General features: G+C 41.6%; 1 protein-coding gene across 1 annotated transcript in view; it reads right to left on the bottom strand.

Moving 5' to 3' along the window:
- The window catches only part of Sae1 (SUMO1 activating enzyme subunit 1), a 59,700-nt gene extending 39,970 nt beyond the window's left edge, over positions 1 to 19,730 (bottom strand). Inside the window, exons 1-5 of the mRNA XM_047529186.1 lie at positions 19,543 to 19,730; positions 14,574 to 14,685; positions 9,117 to 9,290; positions 6,519 to 6,661; positions 5,147 to 5,246 (exon numbers count right to left, since the gene is read on the bottom strand). Coding sequence (XP_047385142.1) covers positions 5,147 to 5,246; positions 6,519 to 6,661; positions 9,117 to 9,290; positions 14,574 to 14,685; positions 19,543 to 19,640 — 627 coding nt within the window. The 5' untranslated portion in view covers positions 19,641 to 19,730. The remainder of the gene's footprint in view (positions 1 to 5,146; positions 5,247 to 6,518; positions 6,662 to 9,116; positions 9,291 to 14,573; positions 14,686 to 19,542) is intronic.
- Positions 19,731 to 22,043: the final 2,313 nt, after the last annotated feature.

The raw sequence follows: 22,043 nt of genomic DNA, 5'->3' as shown, positions 1-22,043 counted from the left end.
TGAAGTTACCTGGTTAGAAGAAAAGGTTGGAGGAACAGGGGAGAAAATAAGAAGGATCATATAGATTAATGTGAAAATATTAAAACCATTTGGGTGGGGCTGGAGATGGGGGGATGCAGCCTGGCATGCATAAGACCCTAGGTTCCAACCCCAGTACTGCATAAAAATAGAGGAGACAGCTGGGGGAAGTGGTGCATGCCTGCAATCCCAGGGGCTCTTAAGAAAAAACTTTTAAAAGTTAGCTGGGCACAGTGGTACACACCTGTAATCCCAACAACTTCTGAGGTTGAGTCAGGAGGATCTGAAGTTCAAGGCCAGCCTCAACCACTTAGTGAGACCCTGTCTCAAAATAAAAAATAAAAAGGACTGGGGATGTGGCTCAGTAATTAAGTGCCCCTAGGTTCAATCCCTGCTACCAATAAACAAACAGATAAAGAGGGCTGAAGATGTAACTCATTAGCAAATTGTCCCTGGATTATATCCGCAGGACCTTCCCTTACTCCCCAACAAAAGGAAGATAACAAAAATGTTGGTTTTTGCCAGTTACAGCTACTCAGAAGGCTGAGGCAGGAGGACGCAAGTTCAAAGCCAATAAAAAACTTAGTAAGACCCCATCTCAAAATAAAATTTGAGAAGAAAGGGCTAGGGATATAGCTCAGAAGTAATAATCTCCTCGTCTCAATCCTAAATACTGCTCTAAGTAAACAAATAAATAGAATCAATCCTCAACTGTGAAATTTCTCAACTGATTCATGAAGAGTATTAACGGTGTCCCAAATTAGTTACCTACTATTTTAGGAGCAGGGGCAAAATTAACTCTGCATTTCCTAGTATATCATGACTAAATCCTACTTCACATTTAAATTTTCAAGAGTTATTACAAAGAATAACCACTGCCTGGCAATTCATCATCTCCAGAAGCCCCAAACAATCATAAAACAGAAACATGAACAGCAACACAGGGGTGTGACAGTGGCCTTTTATCCTAATGATTTTTCAGAATGGTGTCAATTTTTACATATTTTATCCTACCTCTTCATAAAACTTCAGTTTTCCTAGAAATTGCCAAGGGATTCACCTTGTAAGTCATCGGGTGAGTCTGTGCCCTCAGATCGCTGTCTATGCTCTCTGCCATCTTTTCCTCCCCCTGCAGCTGAGGTATCTGGGCAGGCCATTTACTTTTTTCTGGCTTTCCCATCAGCTGTAGACTGATAGAACAGAACTGCATGTGCTGCCTACACCCATACAGTGCTTTACTCATAGAAAGAGCTGGCTGTCAGTATGGAGGAGATTCCTCAAAAACTTGGAATGGACCCACCATTTAACCCAGCTATCCCACTCCTTGGTTTATACCCAAAGGACTTAAAATCAGCACACTACAGTAAAGCAGCCATATCAATGTTCATAGCAGTTCAGTTCACAATAGCTAGATTGTGGAACCAACCTAGATGCCCTTCAATTGATAAATGGATAAAGAAACTGTGGTATATATACACAATGGAATACTACTCAGCCATAAAGAATAAAATTATGATATTTGCTGGTAAATGGATGAAGTTAGAGAATATCATGCTAAGTGAAATAAGTCAATCCCAAAACACTGAAGGCTAAATGTTTTTTCTCTGATAAGTGGATGATGATACAGAACGGGGGCGGGGTGTGTGTGTGTGTGATGTGTGTGTGTGGCAGGTAGGTAAGAAAAGAATGGAAGAACTTTGGATTGTGTAGAGAGAAATGGGGTGGGAGGGGGTGGGGGAAGGAAAGATAGAGGACTGAGACAGACATTATTACCCTATGTGAATATATGATTACATGAATGGTATGAATCTACATTGTATACAACCAAAAAAATTAAAATTTGAACCCCATTTGTGTACGATGAATCAAAATGCAGTCGGTAAAAATTAAAAACAATAAAAAAACAAAAATTTTTTTAAAAAGATTAAAAGAAAAAAAAAAAAAAGAAGAAAGAGTGAGCTGGCTGTCTTAGAGTGGGGAAAGCCAGTGTGACTCTGCCCTTAAGTTTGTCATTTTGTTTATCTCATTTCCTCTGATTGCATACTAAACCAGGTTCTGATGCTTAGCAAACTCATCCTTCATAAGTTGACTCAAACACTTCCCCTGGGAAACCTTTTTAGACACTTCCTCACCACCACCTCTTTTTACTCTCTCCTTTATCTCCTGCACATCTCTGTCTATATCAGGCCTGTGACAACGACCTAAATCTGATGAAATCTGTCTCATGACCTGTGCACCCAAAAGGAAGCAAACAAACTACTGATCACCTCAACAGGCCAGGCATTTTCCTACTGCCTTATTTATCATCATGGCACAGGTGCTAGAAAGGCCCAGTATCTTCCTAGATGGTGTGAAAACCACAAACTGTTTTTCCTCTTTGTTTTTCAAAGTTTCTAATTTAGGAGCACAATGTGTACCTTGAAGCAAAAGTGGCTTTTACAACATTTGGTTGAACCCAGGAAAAGGGGTGAGGGGAAGGGAACTCTAACCAGAAACCTTTCACGGGAAACAGGAAGTGGTGGCTTCCCCACCCCCATCTTGCATTCTCCAAGCATAACCCAACTAGTTATTCTGTACAATTTAAGCAAAAGGGGTAGAATCTGAATCAAGGAATTTTTTTGTATGAAGAGCACTTCAAAATCACACATGTATTTCTGTCAAAATACAGGAGGCATGTTATCATAAGGTGGCAAAGTCAAGGCCAAAACCCAATTCAGTCCAGCCCTCCCGGGGTACTTTTGGTGAGGCCTCACCAAGACAAGGTTTGGAATCCCAGGGATTGTCATCAGGAATGCACTGAATGCCCTGCAACCTTAAGGGGCTCTGGGTTGGAATTTAAGCCTGAATTGTCCAAGTGTAACAGCTGACTAACAATGTCAGCTGGGGAATATTTTCATACCTTCAAATTCGACCCCTCATAGGAAGAAGCTTCACAAAAAGCTCTGACTGTGGAGTGCTAAGGAATGGTGCACCAAGGCATGGGCTGCCCACATTCTCCTCATAGTGAGAGAAAGTGGCTCCCAAAAGGTTTCCAGATCCACCCCAGTGGGCACCATCAGAACTGCCTCCAGGAAACTTCCAGCTGTGAATGGCTAACAAAGCTAAGGCTCTCTCCATCTGAATGTAAAAGACACGCCTCAATCAGAGAAGGCCCTTAAGCCATAAAACCTTTCACACCAAGGCCAAGTGTCTCACTTGTAAGAGGGTGTGATTTATAAACCGACAGCACCCACAAAGCTGCTTTTGTAGTCCTCCCCCACCAAACTCACAGAGCTATGCAGATAAAGCTTGACTGGGTCTTAAATTAAAAAAAAAAAAAAAAAAAAAAAAAGGACAGAAAAAAGAAAAGGACTCAAGCTTTGGCCAAAACACCAATGTTCACTCTTGATAATTATGGTCCTGTGAATAGACACTAAAATTAGGGCTTAATAATTCTTCTGTATCACACGCAATGCATCAAGCTATTCCAATATAAACACAAAGAGCAAGAGAAAGAAAATCTCCAGCACTGCCTTGCTGAAGCCATAGAGTTCCACTTCTGCGGTTTTCTGCAGTCTCTTTTGTGGTTTCTGCAGTCTTTAGAATCCCCCCTTTACAGCAATTTTAACTTGACATTCTGACCAGCTGTTTTTCTTTCTCAACATTTAAATCTACAAAGCAGAGTAAATATGAACTTGGTCATGTCTTTCCTCTCACTCTAACAAAACCAATTCTGGCCACTTCAAATCACTCCCCATCGCATGATTCCCTTTTTCTCAAATTCCAGCACAAGCTACAGAAATCATCAACTTCTGATCCCTTTCCTACTCCTTCGATAAAAGGAATTTATTGCACCAAAACCAAACAGAGGCTAAGCCCCTAACATAAACCACATAAAAGTATCCTCCTGGACTGGAGATGTAGCTCAGTGATGAAGTACTGGCCTTGCATGAACAGGCCCTGGATTCTATCCCCAGCATGCTCCCACACCACATAACACACATGTACATATGATAAATGCATGTGTATGCATATTTCTACATAAACATATCTACATGACTGATAACACTGCCAACACTAAATGTTTTTCTTATTCAAGAGTTTTGGTAAAAGAAGAAAAAAAAACTTAAAAAAAAGGCAGCCAAGCATGATGGTGGCATACCTCTAATCCCAGTTATTGGGAAGGCTGAGGTAGGAAGACTAAGTTTGAGGTCAGCTTGGGCAATTTAGAGAGGCTCTCTCTCATAATTATTAAAAAAAAAAAAAAAAAAAAAGGTGCAGGGGGAGGGGCTGGAGCTATACCTCAGTGGAAACGAAAAAAAATTTTGTATAAAAGTAATGGCTTCTGCTCAAAACCATGTATCAGAGGTAAAAATCTGTGGTCTATGTACCAAAAAAGCCATGCAGGCATGTTGTTTGACCTCCATGGTATTTACCAGAATAGCATTCAAAGCAATTTGAGTATGGTGCCAGTTTTAAAACGTCTGGGAGAGAGTATACAAAAATCCGCATTTCTGATTCACTCTTTTCTTTTCACACCAGGAACTGAACCCAGGAGTTCTTAACCACGGAGTCATATCCCCAGACCTTTATTTTGAGACAGGATGTCACCAAATTGCTTAGGACCTCACTAAGTTGCTAAGGCTGGCCTTGAACTTAAGATCCTCCTGCCTCTGTTGCCTGAGTATCTGGGATTATAGGCATGCACCACCACACCGAACACCATTTGATTCTCTTGAAAAGTCCTACCTGAGCTGGGCATGGTAGTGTACACCTGTAATTCCAACTACTCGGAGGCTGGGGCAGAAGGTTCACTGAGCTCAAGCTGCACCAGCAATTTGGTGAGTTGCTTTGTTAAAATAAAAAATTAAAAGGGCTGGGGACAGAGCTCAGTGGTACAGCAATCTTGAGTTCAATGCACAGTATTGGTGGAAAAAAATTCACCTTTGGAATTGGACCCACATTTCCTCATGGTAACAGTGTCTGGCACTAAGCAGCAGCATTTCCCACAACATGGGGGAAGCATGGGCTCTCCACTCAAGACTGTTCTACCAGGCTTATTTCTCTCATTTACAAATGTAAAGGCCCATCCCATCCCCTAGAAGACCCAGTGGCCCTAACCTCTTCCTTCCCCCCCAATTACAAGTACCTTTTTGACCATGGTTGTCTCAGATGAATCAAGTTTTGCTCTCTTGGTATCAGGTCCATCTTCCACTCCTTGGCTAACTTTGGCAACTTTAGTTTTCTCCCTAGAGGGTGACAAGGGGAGTCTACCCTATGAATCATGCCAGTGAAATAAAAATATTACCAGCTCCTAGGGTAGGATTTTAACAGCGAAAGCTTTGGGGTCAGTCAGGTCTGGGTTCAAATCCCAGCACTGTCACTTATTTATCTGCTCTGTATGAACAGCAATCCCTGAACCATGACTGTGAGAAGAGAAATAGCACAAATTGCTCAGTACACTGCTCAACACGCACGAGCTCTCAATAAGTGAATGTGATTCCTGGCCTGCTTTTCACTACTATGACATTATCTACTTATAACATGCCCAAAGAACTAGATATTCTTTTTTTCTTTTCTTCTTTCTTTCCCCTACCGCCAGTGGAGGTTGAACCCAGAACCTTGAAAACCTAGGAAGGTAAGTGTTCTACCAGTGAGCACCATCGCCAAGTCCCTAAGTATATACTCCTAAAGTCACATAATGCTAGAGTTAGGAGATAGCTTGAATATGCTGGTCCCTCCCCTGCTTGGATTTCACAGGCAAGAAATCTCCTGCCAGAGAAGTTTTAGCAACCTGCCTAACAGGCTGAACAAGAGAGCAGTTCTTGAGCTCTTGGTAGGAAGTTCCACCCCACCACACAGGGCCTCTCTTTAGCAAGGGAGGGTGTGTGTGTGTGTGTGTGTGTGTGTGTGTGTGTGTGTGTGTAAGTAACTGCAGTTCAAAAAACCCAACTCACTCACAGATTTACAATACTGTATTATCTGCCATCTTTCATCCAGAAGCTACAAATCCAAAATGCTGCAGGGTCCTGTCATGTCAGAATTACTAATGTCTGCAACCTCAATGTTCAAAATGATCTGTTGATTCCAAGAGAGTTGTTTCTGGACCTTGGAGCTTTTCCAAGGTAGACTTTGGCTGAATGTGCCAAGAGTACCCATCTAACTATTCTGTACTCAAGTTAGGGTACAAATGTTTATAATCCAAGCAAGCCTTCCCTATGCGGAAAATGTGGGTTCAACACCTAAAGTCCAGGTTAATCAAACACCCAGGTGGTGTACTTTGTCACCAAACTCTGCTTGTTTTAGGCTTTAAAAGTAGACCATTTTGGAGGGTAGGAGCTATATCTCCTATAACTGTGAACTCACAACCTACTGTAGTCAGTAAAAATGGTTAATGGCTTGATTTCAGAATACCCTGAGTATTAACAGTAACATATTTTCCTTACATCCTTCATTTCCTACCAGTAAATAAAACTAAATTTTGAAAATATCCTTCCTTCTCTTCCCCTCCCAACACTTACTCTACAAATTCATGCTCTCCAAGATTGGCAAAAGTATACCCATGGTAGCCAAAAACATCTCCTGTGAAGAACTTGATGCTGTTTTTGTGGCAGATCTGATCAATTTTAACTATGACATCCCTGGAGCAGCAAGTTAAGCATACCTGCAAAAAGAAGAAACAGTCTGGGTGTGAGTTCTGCAAACTGTGACTCACTGCCCTGATGTCTAAATAAATCTTAACAAACAGTCTTTCTGGGCATGTTTTAAAGCCAGTTTCAAACTGGTACGACAGGTTCTTTGGGTGCTACTGGTTAGAAGACAAAAGAGAAACTGCTGGTTTCAGTGCACAGAAAATGTAAATTATGTGATGGTCACTTTCTATAACCCAAAAGAAGTGTGTTGGGGCTGGGGTTATGGCTCAGTGGTCAAGTGCTTGCCTAGCATGTGTCAGGCACTGGGTTCCATCCTCAGCACCACATATAAATAAATGAATAAAATAAAGGTTCATGGACAACTGAAAAATATTTAAAAAAAAAAAGAAGTGTATTAAGCCAGAAAGGAAAAACCATTTAAAGAATGTTTACCCTGGGCTGGGGAGATAGCTCAGTTGGTAGAGTGCTTGCCTCGCAAGCACAAGGCCCTGAGTTCGATTCCCAGCACCACAAAAAAAGAATGTTTACCCTAATCCACACACATATAAAAACCACATACCCTTGTTTTCATGAAAAAGATAGTGATAACTTACCAAGTTATTTCTAAACCATTAGCCAAATCTACTAAAATCTAAATAAGTGATAATAAGAAATAAAACAAATTTTTTAATTGACCCAAAGGTTATGTTTAAACATGAGGGTTTTGGGGCTGGACTTGTAGCTCAGTGTTAGAGCGCTTATCTAGCACATGTGAGGCACTGGGTTCGATTCTCAGTACCGCATATGAATAAATAAACAACATTAAAAACTAAAAATTTTTTTTTAAATAAAATAAAATAAATGAGGGCTTTTGTCTCCTTTTTCTATCTTCCCCCCTGTGCTGGGGATAGAACCCACAGCACTCTATCACTGAGCTACATCCACAGCCCTTTTTTAATTTTGAGACAGGACCTTGCTAAATTGACTTCCCACCCACTTTTTTGATTGATATGTTACGATGAAGATAAACAAGTTCCATTGAAATTATTATTCCAGTTTGTGGTGAGAAACTTAATCTGAAAGTCAAAACAAAAGAAAGGTTACACACCAGGTGACCGACCTTCCACTCTGACTTAATAAACTGGTGAGTCAACAGAGTTATCAAGGGTGCTCTGCATCCTCCTGCTTGTATTCCAATAAACTGAGGTATTGGAAATGACCAAGTTCTACTGCACAAAACACTATCTTTTCAGGAGAAGCTTTATGATCACCATCAAAAGACAACTTCCAAAATGCACACACTTTCTCCTGAACATAAGGCCATTTTCAGTTGATAGATGCTTTTTGCCTGGAAACTAAAATAATACTCAGAGAAATGTGTTCCTTTGGTGTTTCAAAGGATGTGGTTACCCAAGGGGGGGAAAAAATCACATCTGAAAGGTAAGAAAGCCACAGGGGACACACACAACCAATTGATTAAACGGAACCCCACAGAGTCAAAAGTGACTACAACCCCTACTAGGAGCAGTCAAACAGGGCACACAGAGACACTCACTCTCCTCTGAGTAGGCACATAACACCAGCCTCATGTATCTGTTCTAACAACTCTCTCTAAATCTACGAGTTTATGGGATACCCAAAATAAACCAAATGTGAACTATGGATAAGGAAATGAAAAAAAGACATGTCCAAATGAAGATATCTTATTACCTGCAATTAAAAAATAGAAGGAATTGGTAAAAAAAAAAAAGTATAAATGCACAGATGATCCATCATTCTGAGCCCACGTCTGAACAGATACAGGCAAGCTATAAAATACAACAGTGTGAAAAACAAACTATCCAACCCAAATTCTAACCTGTCATGTAATGTGATCATTTCAGTTACTGGGAATTAAGTTTTTTCCAAGGTACATAGAACTATGTCTGAAAGGTCACAGACACTGACAGAATTTAACTCATTCTCTTGCATCCGCATGGACAGATTCAGTAATGAAAGCAAATGAGGCTGAATATACTCCGTTTGGCTTATGACTATGGTGATTTTGTCCAGTTATCCATGTGCAAAAGAGAAACAAGACATAAACCAAGATCAGGTGTATTCTTAATCTTAAGACAAAACACAAGCTACAGTCTGGTATTTCTAACAATAAAATACCACAGAAATTAATCAACAACTTGCTAAGTTTTCAGGGGCAAACATTTGCAATACATGCAGATTCTAGAAGGAAGAAAGAACACCAATACTGAAATCTGGTCTAGGGGAACACATACCCAAAGAAGTCAGCAGACAGCACGTCACAGCAGGTCCAACAGATTGGACCTCCTGGCAATATACTCGTGCAAGGTACTAAGCCTCAACAACAGAATAGTTTACAAATTTACTTTGGAAAAAGCTCAGAATTCAGATTCAAACACTCTAGAATACCTGTAACTAATGCTTAAATTTGCTTAATTCTCACAGTAGACTTGACACTGAGAAACTTACAGCATCAAACTGAGTGAAAAATGACTCGGGTTTCTTCTCTATATCCTCAGTGTCCACCTTCACATCCACCATGGGGTTGAGATTCTGGGCCCGCTCCAAAGAGGCTTCAGCCCTATTTCGGCCAACAGACCCAGTACGAATCAGGAATTGAGCCCTTGGATCTTCTGGAGATACCTAGGAATAAATTTTTTATTTTTACTTCTTGAATTTTCTGGAAAATAAACCTCAAAGACAATGACCCTACTTAAGACAACTGCTAAAATACTTACCATCAAATAGGCTTACTGCTCCTATAATAATATGGCTACTGTGGAATCCCTACTCTTAGTTCCTTCTGAGGCTTAAATAGGACATTTTAACTTTTTTAACTGGTCATTGATGGTTAAAGAGCACCCCCTTGTGTTCATAGGGGAAATCGCTCAAGAACAAAAGTTCATGCTTTTTTCCACTTAAATCTGCTTAAATGTGTAACTATTGTTAACAATTACCAGTGGTAAGAATTGACTAAATACCTATCATGTGCCCAACCCTAAGCATTCGTAGAGATATGCAGATAGTTTAAAGGATGCAGTCCCTGTCTACAAAGGATTTAAAAACAAACCAATGCAAAAATCAGACACAATTAAGAATGCTTCAATTCAAACTCAGGAAGAAAGACAAGTGGGGACTAGAGCAGAGGAATTTTACCATAAGGCCGGATGTCAGCACAGCAGAGCCTCAAAGACAGAATACTATAACTCCCTGACAGCCACAGTAGGATTACAGATTCCATACAGCTCACAAAGCATTTTTTCACACACCAAACATCTAATTGAACTCTGCAAATGACTTCACCACCTTCACCAAGTCTAGATTCAACAGAAGTAATCTCCCTTCATCTCCTCCTACTAAATATCCAGGGTACACAACTTCCTCACTATTTTTCCTCCAAGAAAATGAGCTGGCCCTCCTCCATTTCAGATCAACCCCCTAACAGCATTTTTGACCCACCCCATCCTCCCTCTTCAGGGATCTGATTCTATACTGAGAGGCTAGACATCACAATGATTAAGAGCCAGGACTCTGGAATAATTCAGGCTGGGTTAAAATCTTTAATTCAAATCCTAGTTCAAAGACTTACTGTGTGACCTTGAGAGAATATGCAAGATTCACACATAAAATGAAGATGTTAATAACACACACTCATTAGTTCCTGTACCATTAGTCATTATTACTATCAGGCAAGAGAGCACAGTTTTCTTGCAACATTCTACTTGTACCCTGTCCTCTCAGACCTTCCTCTTCCTTCCCTCTCCCATTCCTGTCCCTGTAGCCCTCCTAGGTGTACCTGCCCCCAAGTTTTCATGTCAAAACCACTCATCTTTTCACTTTGTATAGTTCCATAAACCAATTCAATTCCTCTTTTAGATTTTATCAAAATCTGCTTTTTTTTTCCTCAAACCACTCTTTCTGGAGATTTCCTCCTGATTTACCTGAATCTTCTATTCAACTATCCAACTAGTCACTTCCACTTGAATATTCCATCAGCCCTTCATGATCAACTGCTCCTGAATTTGCAGGCTCTGTTGATAAGCCATCAACCACCCTTCCAGTCACCCAAGCCAGAATCTTGGCCTTCGAATCACTGATATTTCCTTGATGGCAAATACACATTGATGTAGCTAAGGACATGGGCTCTAAAGTCAGGCTGCCTGGGTCCTGGCTATACCACTAATCACTGTGGGCGTGGGTGGACCAGGACTTCACTTCTTTCCCTTCAATTTTCTTATTTGTGAAATTAATAATAATAACAATAATAGGTCCCAGACCTCAGGGTAGTTGTGAGAACTATATGAGATAATACAACCATAAGCTCATAGAACAGGGCCCAGCACCTTCAGTAAAGTTTTAGCTGTTATGCCTATTCCTTGTCATTACTTAAGGTCCATACATATACTTCATCACTAAAGTATATTATCATATCCATGTGCTTCTTGCCATCTCTATTTGAGGTCTTAGCTCAGATCCCTTTTGCCTCTCACACTAATAAAACAGCCTTGTAAGTGATCTGCCTTGTATCTTGTGCTAATCATAGTTCTTCCCAGATAGTTCTCCTAGATCTAGATTAGTGACCTACTGGAATAATAATGTCTACTTTATTAGGATGAAGCCCAAAGCCAACCAGGTTACGTTCTCTTTCCATTTGAGGTTAATGAATCCACAGACCTAGAGGACTGAGTAAAACTTTGTGGTTGAGCTTCCCAGCAGAACAGAACGTTCCAATGTGAACTTCACATGTGACCTGCCCCTGCTTGCTACTACTTTGGTTCTCACACTCTAAAAACACCAAAGTGCTTGTTATATTCCATTTCTAACATACCATTAGACACTTTTGTGTCACATGTCCTCTGCCTAAACACCAATCAACTTGACAAACCCCACCTTGTTCTTTAAAATTTAGTTTCTGAAACCTTTCATGTCTCACTACTATAATCTGAGTCTAGGAACCTGCTCTTGTTTTTTGGAAAAGAATTGAGAGTAAAAATTAAGCTGTGAGCATTTTTCTATTGCCAGCACCTAGCAGACTTCATGGTACTGAGTAGATACTCTCAGATGCTTATGGATCTTAAAAACTAAATAAAAAGTTCTAAAGGCAGGTATTAACACCTTCATTTTAGAGATGAACAAACTGAGTCTGAGATGTTTAGTCTAACCTGGGACTTGAACCTGTCTGTATGATTCCAAAGTCTTTGCATTTTGCACTACTGCCTCCCTGGGGTGTTCTTAGTGAGAGAAAATACAGAAGGGTGAACAACCATGTTGTGTTCATAAACTTTTAAATTATCTGATCTAGACAGAAACAGTGCCTACACCTGCCAGGATGAGGCAGGAGGACTGCAAGTTTAAGGTCAGCTTTGGCAAGTTAGTGAGGCTTCAATTCAAAATGAAAACTAAAATAAAAAGAGCTAAGGATGGATGTAGCTCAGTGGCAGATCATACCTGGGTTTAATCCCCAGTACAGGAAAAAAAAATTTATCTGATGGGGGTCTGGCTAGGTAAGCTGAGAACAGGACATATGAAGTCAATGGTTGTTAACCCACCATGACTATTAGGCTCACCTAAAGAACTTTACTTTTAAAAAACTCCCCGGGTACTCTGAAGTGGTCCTCATGGATGAGGACCACCATGTTAGGCAGGTGGAAGGTCCCACAACTCTCTAAGCAAAGAGGTAAAGGATGTGCATAAGTCTGTTCACTCCAACATTGGACAGCACTCATTACTGTCCTGATGTGGTATCAGAACCACATCCCACACCTCGCAATAGATAATTACCCAACCCATTCTCAGATTCCCAAAACCAGACAGGGAGTCACTATGTTCAAGTGGTTTCATTTTCCCATGCCCAGCACAGCTACAGTTAGGCAGAGTCGTTTCTTAGGTCTCAGTTCTAACCCTCTCTAAGCAGCAGTCTTCTTTCGCATGAAGCGCTTCAGCCTCTAGAGGGCGGTGTGGTTGGGGAAATAATTGTTTCCTGTCCCCTGCCCACTCCTGGCATCTTCCTTGTAGGAATATTTTTTGCTTAGTGTTTTAAAATTCAACTCAAAAACCAAACTGTGGCTGTAAGATTAAATGAGCCAACCTATGTTTCTCTTCACTTCATAGTACAATTTTTTAAAAATAATTCCAGGTATTCCTGAACACTCACACAAGGTCAGCTTTTAAATTTTTCATTAATTTCCTCATGATATAGTGGCTAGGAAATTAAATAAAATTTTCATTAGCATTTACTTTTGCCTACAGAGCCTATACTTCATGCTAGTTACTTAATGTGAGACAAGATTCTTGTTCATTGCCTAAAAGAAAAGAAAGTCACAAATAATACAATGTGACATTACAGTCTTCAAAGTATTTTGCTGCCAGGTGCAGTGGTGCACACCTGTAATCCCAGCAACCTGGGAGCTGAGGCAGGAGGGTCCCAAGTTTGAGGTCAGTCTCAGCAACTTAGTGAGATACCTGCCTTAAAATCAGAAATAAGGGCTGAGGTTGTGGCTCAGAGGTAGAGCACTTGCCTAGCATGTGTGAAACCCTGGGTTCAATCCTCAGCACCACATAAAAAACAAATAAGTAAAATAAAAAATTTAAAAATACAAAGAACTGGGAATGTAGCTCAATGGTTAAGTACCTCTGAGTTTAATCCCTAGTACCAAAACAAAAGAAAAAGAAAAGGTCAGAGCAAGCTATACTGGAGTTGGGCATTATCATTATATTATTCAATAGTGCTGTCATATAATTAATTACTAGATGCACCTATGCTAAGCGACCCACACATATTTGCTCTGACTGCATTTTTTTTTCTTTTTCTTTTTTTTTTGGTAGGGGGAGGGAGAATACCAGGGATTGAACTTGGGGCACTTGACCACTGAGCCATATCCCCAGCCCTATTTTGTATTTTATTTAGAGACAGGGTCTCACTGAGTTGCTGAGTGCCTCACTGTTGCTGAGGCTGGTTTTTAACTCTTGATCCTCTTGCATCAGCCTCCCAAGCTCAATGTTTTTCTTTCTTGTTTTTTTCCCCTTTGGTCCTGGGAATTGAACCCAGACATTCCCAGTTCTTTCTATTTTGAGACAGGGTCTCACTAAGTTGCTAAGGTTGGCCTGGACCTGTGATCCTCCTGCCTTAGCCTCCTGAGTCCCTGAGGTTACAGGCATGCACCACATCATTCAACTCTTCAAATGTTTGTGGAGAATCTACAACAAAATCTCCGAGGCATCTATCTTCTATTTATTTACTTTTTTTTTTTTTTGGTAGGGGGTAATGGGGATTGATTGAACCTAGGAATACTTAGGGACATTATACCACTGAGCCACATCCCAGTTCTTTCTATTTTTCTTTTCCCTCCCCCATCCCTACCTTTTTCTTTCTTTCTGTTCTCAGTGCTGGGGATTGAACCCAGGGCCTTACTCTTGTGAGGCAAGCACTCTACCTGAGCTGCATCCCCAAGCCCCTGCTTTCTAATTTTTATTTTGAAACAGGGTCTCACTAAGTTGCTGAAACTGGCCTCACACTTGCACTCCTCCTGCCTCAGCTTCCCAACAGGTGTGCACCAAAATACCTGGCTCTGAGACACCTATCTTTTAAATGTACATGTTCCTGAGTCTCATTTAAAACTTTCTAATCCAGAATCACTAAGGCTAAAAGCTATGCTCCAGGAAACTGCATTTTCATTTTTAGGCATACATTAGAAAACCACTTCTCTATTGCTCCATTGACAGCAAGCTCAGTGAGATAACATGTCTCCACTGGGTCATTCAACAAGAATGAGGTGGAACTGGAATTGAAACCCAGCACTAGAACATTCAGTTTCCAAAGACTAGAGTTCCACTAACACTAGCCATCCTTTCACAACACAAATAGGCATTCACAAATACTGATGAGGACAGATGCAAGAGGGCAGTTATAAGGTGATAACATCACACCTGTTCATGATCCAGCATGGTCAGTCCTTTAACTCCTGCCAGGATGAGATTCTTGGCAATTTCAGCCCCAAGTCCTTTCATGCCAACAAGAAGCACCCGGGAGGCCCGCAGCCTGTAAAGCAGAAACTGTTAACCTCCTGATACAGAACATTGGAGCTTGTGAATCTCAGAACAAAATGACAGGGAAATAATTAATTTTGGTTTTCATTAAATACACCAAAGTTCCAAAGCCTCAAATCTAGAAAACACACAGATTCCAACCCACTTTGCATAGAAAAATTCATTCAATAAATATTTATTGAGCACATAATATGCCAGGCACCCTAAGTTTGGGAACACAGGGGTGAATAAGAAAGTTCTTGCCCTCCTAGAGGAGGAGACAGATAAACAGATACATAATATATCAAAAAATGACAAAATCAGAGCACACCTGTAATTCCAGTAGCTCAGGAGGCTGAGGCTGGAAGATCACAAGTTCAAAGGCAGCCTCAGCTAAAGCAAGGTGCCAAGCAACTCGGTGAGACACTGTCTCTAAATAAAATACAAAATAAGGCTGGGGATGTGGCTCAGTGGTCTAGTGCCCCTGAGTTCAATCCCCAGTACCACCCCGCCAAAATCTAATCATTAATGTCCTCTGAGTGTGAAAATGGAAGTTTGAATTCTTGATTTGCCACTACCTAACTGGGTGACCCAGAAAACTATACAATCACTTCAAACTTCAATTTATTCATCTATAAAATGGGATTACTAATTCTGAATTCATATCATTTAATTCCCTTGACGACCTGGTAAAAGTTGAAAGCCAAAGCATCCAGTACAATACCTGACATATAAGACGCTCAATAAAAGTTACAAGAATTTAATAACTTCTCCTCAGGCTCCACTGCCTTATTTACATAAAAGGGTCCAAAAACGGGTTTTAATCTGGATTTTAAAAAATCTAACAGGAAAAAACAAAAACAAACAAACAAACAAACAAAACTAAAGCTGGCATTTAAAGCCATTTAGTATTGACTCTATTCTATTTTACCAGCCTTATTTCCTATTATTAGTGTATTACTCACTCCCCAGGCATGCCTCCAATTTTCCATCTTCAGGCTTTATGCTTTTTTTCTTTTCTTGAAACAGGGTCTCACACCATGTTACCCAGTCTGGCCTTAAACTTGCAATTCCCTGATCTCAGCCTCCCGAGTAGCTGGAGTCACAGGTGTGCACCACCTGGTTCATGTTCAGACTTTCGGACTTTAAGTCACAACATTCCATGCTCCTGAAATGCCAGCCCTCTTCCTCTCTAGGTAGTCAAGCTTTTTCCCAAGACTTCAAAACCCAACCTGAATGTCATTTTCTCAAAAAGTCCTTTCTTATATCTGAGTAAGGTGAGCATCCCTCTCCTGAACTTTTCCAGTGAAGAATATTTTTAAATGTTTCTGACAACAAATCTCATGCAGCCACACAGTCTTTCCAAAGCCTACATTCCTATATGGCTCCACAAACCAACTTCTCTGGAGGTTTGTTTTGCTCTTTAATTCAACTGCTGTCAACAATGAATATCATATTTATGTTTTAATCTTTAATCATGCTAGGGCCCTCTGACTACAGCTTATTTGTGACTCAATTATATGAAAAGTGCTTAAAACAGTACCTGGCACACAGTCAGCACTTAATGAATATCAGCTATTATGATTCATACTCCCTGATGTAGCAATTCCCCTTCTGGGAATCAATACTACAGAAATTATGCACAAAATATTTACAGAGTCAGGCATGGTGGCACACACCTATACCACAAGAAACTCAGGAGGCTGAGACAGGAGGATCATAGACTTAAGGCTAGCCTTGGCAACTTAGTGAGACCCTATCTCAAAACTGAAGGGAAAAAAACAGGGCTGGGGATGTATCTCACAGGTAAAGTATGGCTGAGTTCAATCCCCAGTACTGGGGAGGACCTATCTATTTATTCCGGTAGCATCATCTATTCACTTCCCCAGACTGAGCAACCATCATTTCTCACATTTACAAAACTACTAATGGTAGCAGGCACAGCAGCAAGTGCCTCCAGTCCCAGCCATATGCAAGGATGAAGCAAATCTCCAAATTTTGAGGGGATATCTTTTTCTAACTTCTCAAAAAAAATTTTTTAAATATAGAGAAAAGTTGAAAGAGTTAACATTCTGTTCTCTTAGCTTTATCATATGCCTACATGTGCCTACATGCATCTCCCAAGAGATCGTGGCACACATCTTTTAACCCAACCTATTTGGGAGGCTGAGGCAGGAGACTGACAAATTCAAGATCAGGCTTAACAACTTAGGGAAATCTGTATTAAAAATGTAAAATAGCTGCACGTAGTGGTGCACGCGTGTAATCCCAGGAACTCAAGAGGTTGAGACAGGAGGATCTCAAGTTCAAGGCCTGCCTCAGCAACTTAGTGAGGCCCTAAGCAACTTAGTGAGAAAGACCTTGTCTCAAGGGGGGGTTGGGGGGGGGGACTTCTCTATTATAAGCAAACATATTTCATAATAAATTTCTTTAATATGAAGTTAAAAAAAAGGGGAGGTTGGGGATGTAGATCAGTGGAAATTTGCCCCTGGTAAAATCCATCGATCTGGGTATTGCAACACAATTGTAAACCTGACCACTAGGGTCAGAAGGATAACAAGTTTGAGTCCAGCATGGATAATTTAGCAAGACAGTCACAAAATAAAAATAAAAAGGGCTGGGGATGTACTTCAGTGGTAAAGCACCTCTAGGTTCAATCCCAGATTTAATGGGTTATGTCCTCAAAGTTTCCTCCAACTCAAAGAAGTTCTCCTTCCACCCCTTTTAGAGAATAGCAGTCCTTAAATCAATCAAGATCACCAATGTTTGAGGTACTTTTTATCAGTTAATTCTCAACCTTCTATTGTAGGTGCCTTTAACCCTCTTCTGACCAGTGATATTAATGTCTCGGGATGACATTACACTCTGATCCATCACAGAAGACTCCACACATCTAAAATGAGCCTGAGGTAATTCCCATTCCACTCCCAACCCCCGCACACTATGCTTTCTAACCAAAAACTTCTGAAAGCTCCCCCCTCCTCAGACAAAATTCTACTGATTGTGTGCCTCCCCAATCCCTTACCTCAATTAATTCTATACTCTGTACTCACATCACATAATCCATCACCTCTATCTCACCTGTGAACTTAACCACCAATGTATTTCTACAGTAAGACAAACACTTAAATGCAAGTCCAAAAGAGAAATGATTCTTCCCTGACCCAAATAAACTTGGTTTTACCCACCACAGTACATGGCAATTCCACCATTCCAGTTGCTCAAACCAAAAACACTGGAGTCAGCCTTCACTTTTGCCTCTCATTCCACCAGAGATGAATTCACAAACTAATGCTATCCCCTCTACCTTCAAAATATATCCAGAATATGTATCTGACCCCTTTAAGAGTTTCAGGCATCAACATTTTTTCTTAAAAAACTGGACTGTTGTCACAGTTTAACAGGAATCTTTTTTTTAATTTTTGTTTCCAGTTGTAGATGAACACAATACCTTCATTTTATTTATTTATGTGGTGCTAGGGCTCAAATCCAGTGCCTCTCACATTTGAGGCAAGCACTGTACCACTGAGCTACAATCCCAGCACCCTAACAGGAATCTAATTCCACTTCTGCCCACTTTTAACCTTTTCTCCACAAAGGCTGATCCTTTTAAAATACACAACAGATCATATTACTCCTACTCAACACAATCCAACAGGTTTCCCAGCAAACTCAGAATAAAAGCTACTCAACACATTTGGCTCCAGCTCCCCTATTTCTCTAATCTGCCAAGCAATGTTCAAGCCTGAGGACTGCACTTGCTGTTCTCTATGCTAGGAAGGTTCTTCCCACCATCACCCCTTCCAAGTGCCAATTATGGCTCTTTCCCTTCACACAGGTCTGAGGTTTAGTACTGCCTCTTCATAGGCCTTCCCAGGTCACCCTATTAAAACAGTTCCTCCCACCAGGAACGGTGGCATACCCTGTAATCCAAGCAACTAGGGAGGCTGTGGCAGGAGGATATCAAGTTCGAGGGTAGCCTCAACAATTTGGCAAGACCCTAAGTCAACTTGGCGAAATCCTGTCTCAAAATAAAAAATAAGAAAGGTTGGGGTTGTGGCTCAGTGGTTAAGCACCCCTGAGCTCTAGTCCCGCTACCAAATAAATAAATTAATTAAAGATAGATCCACGTAGGAAGGAACAGTTCACTGATACGTGCTCAGGGCCCAGAATAGTTCCTGTGTCAAGTGCTCAGTAAATATTTGATTGACTCGATGACCTTCTGCAAAAAAAACTCACCCCCTCAGCTTAAGGAAGAACACAACCACCAACCAACCCCTGCCTGCTCTGGACCACGTCACACCTCGACACCAGTAACCACTTCGGGTCCCTCCAAACCCTCTCTAGGAGGCTCCCATTTGAGAGAACTTGCTCCCAAACACCTCAAAACCCGCACACTGACTGGCCCGCTTCCGAGGAGCCCCAAAAACGTAAGCTCACGTCGGCGTCGGCTCCGTTTGCCCAGGTGCCCCCAGGTCGAGCAAACATACCAGTTCTCTCCAATGAATGAATGAACTACGCCCCCTCCACCCTGTCCACACCTCCCCGACCCCTCTGGCCCCGAAGCACACGCCTGCGACCCAAGGCCTACCATACCCCTCCCGAGCGCCCGATTCCAGGAGTGCGAATCCTGCCCCCTGAACACCCCCCTCCCCCTTCTGAGGCCTCCAATTCCTCGAAGGGCCGCCCGGGGACGTGCCCACCACATAACCTCCGCCCAATCGACGCCCCCAGTGGTCCCAGGAGCGCTCCCATTCCCGCGCACGTAAATCCCGCCTCCTCTTCAAAGCGGACCCCCGCTCCCTCCCGGCCCAGAACGCCTCCCACCAGACGCCGCCTCCAGACCCTCGGCGCCTCCACCGGCCCTGACCGTTTCTGAGCCTCTAAGCCCCACAGGCGGATCTGCCGATCATACTGCGCCGCCTCCTCCTCACTGATGCCGCCACCAGCCTCCTCCTTCTCCACCATGGCGCCGGTTCCAGCAGCTGCAGCTCTGTCCGGCTCACACCAACCGCCCGCCGATCCGCGAGCAGCCAACCGCCGCTGGCCGCGCGCCTGAGCCCCGTCTGCGCCTGCGCCGGGGGTGCGCCTGCGCAGTACCTCCTCCGCTGAGGCTGGGACCACGTGGCCCTCCCCAGCCTCCAAGGCTGGCCTGAGACTGCAAGTCACGTGACGGAGACTCTAACCACTCCTGGCCAAAAATATGGCGAGTCTCAGCGCCCCACGGAGATGTCCGTTTGTGCTGTCCAATTGTGCAAATATTTATGGCACGTCTTCTGAGATCCCGGTGTTGGAGGTATTGTGAAATAAAGCGATTGAATACAGTAGAAAAGTCCTACCCTCATGAAGTTTGTTCTCTAGGACAACCTAAAGAAAAATACAGCCTTCCCTGGGTCCCGATGGGAGATTACTTCGCCTAGTCCATGCAGATACCAAAATCTGCAGATACCCAGATCCCTTATATAACATGTGGAAAGCTTTGCATATAACCTACCCACATCCTCCAGTGTATTTTAAATCACCTCCAGATTATTTAGGACACATAATGCAGTATAAATGCTATGTAAGTGGTTGTTATACTGTATTGTTTGCTATATAACAAGAAAAAATGTCTATATAGTCAGTGCAGACACGATATTCTTTTTTCAAATTTTTAAATTCACAGTTGGTTGCTTCTGAAGATGCACAACTCACAGATAGAAACTGTACCAATCAGGTCAGGTAAATGCTTTGAAGAAAAATGAAACAAGATAAGTGGCTACAGAGTGCTAGAAGTGGTCAGAAAAGACTTCTCAGAGGAGGTAACATTGAATAGATCTGAACACTAAGAGAATAAGCCATGTGAATAACTGGCAGGGAAAACAGAAGGAAAGGTCCTGAAACTGGTGTATGCCAGCACAGTTGAGGAACTCAGAACAGGTTGGTTGGAATGCACAAGTGGTAAGAGATGAGTACTTAGGGACTGGCACTAGAGTGCTTGCTCAGCATGCATGAGGCTGCGTTCCATCCCCAGCACCAAGGGAGAAAATAAAAGATGAGATCACTGATAAAGTAAGGGGTAATCATGCACTGCCTTGTAAACTAATGACAACTAATATGTATTTTCTTTAGGCAGGGTGCCCTTTTTTTTATTTCAGTAAATACTTATTCAGCGTGTGTTATGGGGTCAGCCACTCAGCTGTGTCCCACATATACAGCACTGAATAAGGCAGCAAGACAGATACTCCCTCATCAAGTTGGAAGGGGTTTTAATAATCTATGTAATTTTTAAAAAATATTTTTAGTTGTAGATGAACACAATACCCATATTTTGTTTATTGTTTTATGTGCTGCTGAGGATCAAACTCGGTGCTTCATGTATGCTAGGCAAACACTTTACCACCCAGCCACAACCACAGCCCCAATAATCTATGTAATCTTTATAAATATTCTCTAATATAATTTATAATAACATATAAATATAATCTAATATTTATAAAGATTACATAGATTATTAAAAGCAGGACCTCACTAAATTGCTAAGGCTGGCCTCCAACTTTCGAACTCCTACCTCAGCCTCCCAAATTGCTGGGATTACAGGTATGTGCCACCGCACCTGGTATAGATTACATAGATTTTTATTCCCATTTCATAACTGAGTAGCCTAAAGTCCAGAAAAGTTCAGTACTAGTGTTACTGAAAGTTCAATCCTTATCTCTGATGCCAATCCAATAAAGAGGACACAGTTTTAAGAAAAAGGAAAAAGAAGGTTTATTGCTTTGCTAGCAAAAGGGAAGAAACACAGGTAATTCCTGTTCCAGAGGCTGTAATTCTGTCCATCAGCAGGAACGGGGTTTTTTAAACTTGAATCAACAGGCACGGTGGGGCACAACTGTAATCCCAGCAGCTTGGAAGGCTGAGGCAGGAGAATCACAAGTTCAAAGCCAGCCTCAACAATTTAGCAAGACCCTGTCTCAAAATAAAAAAATAAAAAGGACTGGGGGAGATAACACAATGGTAAGTATCTCCAGGGTTCAATCCCCAGCACCAAAAACAAACAACAACAAAGTAGGGACCTTCAAAAAGAAACATTTAGCTCTTTTGCCTGTAATTAGCATGCCTATAATTCCAGCAATTTGGGAGGCAGAAGGATCTCAAGTTCAAAGTCAGCCTCACCCATTTAAGGAGGCCCCAAGCAATTTAGTAAAACTGTGTCTCAAAATAAAAAATAAAAAGGGCTGGGGATGTGACTTAGTGGTTAAGACTCCTAGTTTCAATCCCTGGCACCCCAAAAAATAAAATAAGTAAACATTTGTTATGTTTTATACTTTCTGTAGGTCAGGAATTCCGGAATAACTTGGCTGGGCAGTTCTGGTCTCTTGTAAGGATTTA

Source organism: Sciurus carolinensis, chromosome 16 (genome assembly GCF_902686445.1).
Source record: "Sciurus carolinensis chromosome 16, mSciCar1.2, whole genome shotgun sequence".
Lineage (NCBI taxonomy): Eukaryota > Metazoa > Chordata > Mammalia > Rodentia > Sciuridae > Sciurus > Sciurus carolinensis.
This window is presented reverse-complemented; position numbering and strand designations above follow the sequence as displayed.